Here is a 1,777-nt window from a genome sequence, read left to right as displayed (position 1 = left end):
AGGACCCATCTTGGTTTGGGGCTCCCCGAGTGCAGCAAACGGGAGAGTTCCCGGCTCCGAGAGGCCCCAGCACAGGGAGGTCGCTGTCGCAGCTGCTGCGGCCCAGGAGAGCTCCGAGGGTCTCACTCGGGGCCGCTGTTTATAGGGCCCCAAAAGATGGGCTTTAGTCACAGGCATTTTCCATCCTGGCCCCAGCTCGGGTCCGTGACTTTATGGGGAAGGCTGACAACAAAAATATGATCCCACTTGGGATGTTATTCAGGCATGGAGAAATAAATCTTCCAGGGGTGTTGGGTAAAAAGCAGGAGCTCGCTGGAGAGCAGCAGTTCCTGGAGCAGTGTTTGGGATAAGCTCCAGGGGATCCCCACCACACCCAGCACTACAAGCTCCTTTAAGGGCTGGATCTTGACCCCTTGGAGAAGGTTTTTAGGGAGACCTCCTCTCAACAAACCCTTTGTAAGGTGAGCTTTGCCCCCTTAAAGGACTTTTTGGGGTCCCTCCTCACTCCAGGTCCCTTTTAATGCGGGGTTTGCCCTCCCATTACAGGGGTTTGGGGCTCTCCAACAGTTCAAACCCTATTTAATTGCCTCCCCAACCCTAAAAGTCCTTTTAAAGGGTTTTTCCCACCTTTTTAAGGATTTTTGCTAAGCCCCAGCACACCAAACCCCCTTTAAAGGGCTCCTTCTCTCCCCTCAATTTTGTTTTGGTTGAGTCCCTCTACCATCACCACTTTAACAACTCGCCTTTGAGTCTCTTCCATAAACCTTTTAAAAGGGCAATGCCCCGGGAGGTTTTGGGGGGTTCCTGAAGAAGTTTTGGGGGTCCCAGAGGAGATTCCGACATCCCGGAGTATTTCTTGGAGGTTCCCAATAGATTTTTGGCATCCTGAATGTGGTTTTGAGGGTCCCAGTGCGATTTTGGGGGTACCCTTGTGTTATACATGGGGGTGCCTGGGGCATTTTAGGGGCCCCAGGGAGGGGACTGAAAGTTTCCAAAGAGATTTTGGCGGTCTTGAGTGGATTTTAGGAGGTCCCAGTGGGGTTTTTGGGAACCCCAGGGGATGTTCAGAGGGGTCACAGTGGGGTTTTGGGGGTTCACAGAGTATTGGGAGGGGGATTTGGGAGGTTCTGTGGGGATTTTGGGGGTTCCATGGGGATTTTGGGGTTTCTGGAGGGAATTGAGGGGTTTTGGCGTTACCTGAGCAATGCTGATGACAGAGATGGGGATCCTGTGCCGAGCATAAACCTCATTCTGCATGGGCAGCGTCAGCATGTTCAGGGAGATGCTGGGGGGTTCTCATGGTCATAACCACAGTCATGGTCATCTCATTGTAATGGTCATCTCATGGTCATGGTCATCTCATGGTCATGGTCATGGTCATCTCATGGTCAATGTCCTGCCACAGCCATTCCATGGTCAGGGTCATTTCCTCATCACCATCATCTCATGCTCATCGTCATTTCATTATAATGGGCATGGTCATCTCATGGTCTTGGTGGCCATGGTCATGCTGTGATCATCTCATGGTCATCTCTGCTCCTGGTGCCCCCATCCCTGGCCCCAGAGTCCCCATCCCGGTCCCCCATTCCCATTCCTGGCTCCCAGAGAGGAACTGCCGGACACCAGAGGAGRGAACCAGGATTTATTGCCCCAAGCAGGATTGATTGCCCAAAGCAGGATATTTTCACACCAGAATTAAAGCATTGGGAATATTTGTGGTGCTTGGCTTTCAGACATGGGAAAACAGGGAATTGATGCATGGAGATGAGCTGCAGGA

At 52.1% G+C, this 1,777-nt stretch overlaps 1 protein-coding gene across 1 annotated transcript in view; it reads right to left on the bottom strand.

The window, feature by feature from the left end:
• Positions 1–1,197: 1,197 nt before the first annotated feature.
• The window catches only part of LOC130587343 (H-2 class I histocompatibility antigen, Q9 alpha chain-like), a gene marked incomplete at its 3' end in the record, with an annotated part of 5,504 nt that continues 4,924 nt past the window's right edge, over positions 1,198–1,777 (bottom strand). Inside the window, exon 4 of the mRNA XM_057388323.1 lies at positions 1,198–1,295. Coding sequence (XP_057244306.1) covers positions 1,198–1,295 — 98 coding nt within the window. The remainder of the gene's footprint in view (positions 1,296–1,777) is intronic.

Source organism: Malurus melanocephalus, unplaced genomic scaffold (assembly GCF_030028575.1).
Source record: "Malurus melanocephalus ecotype Western Australia unplaced genomic scaffold, MMel_1.1 scaffold_1794, whole genome shotgun sequence".
Lineage (NCBI taxonomy): Eukaryota > Metazoa > Chordata > Aves > Passeriformes > Maluridae > Malurus > Malurus melanocephalus.
Note: the sequence above shows the minus strand (reverse complement) of the source record. Positions and strands in the feature narration are given on the sequence as shown.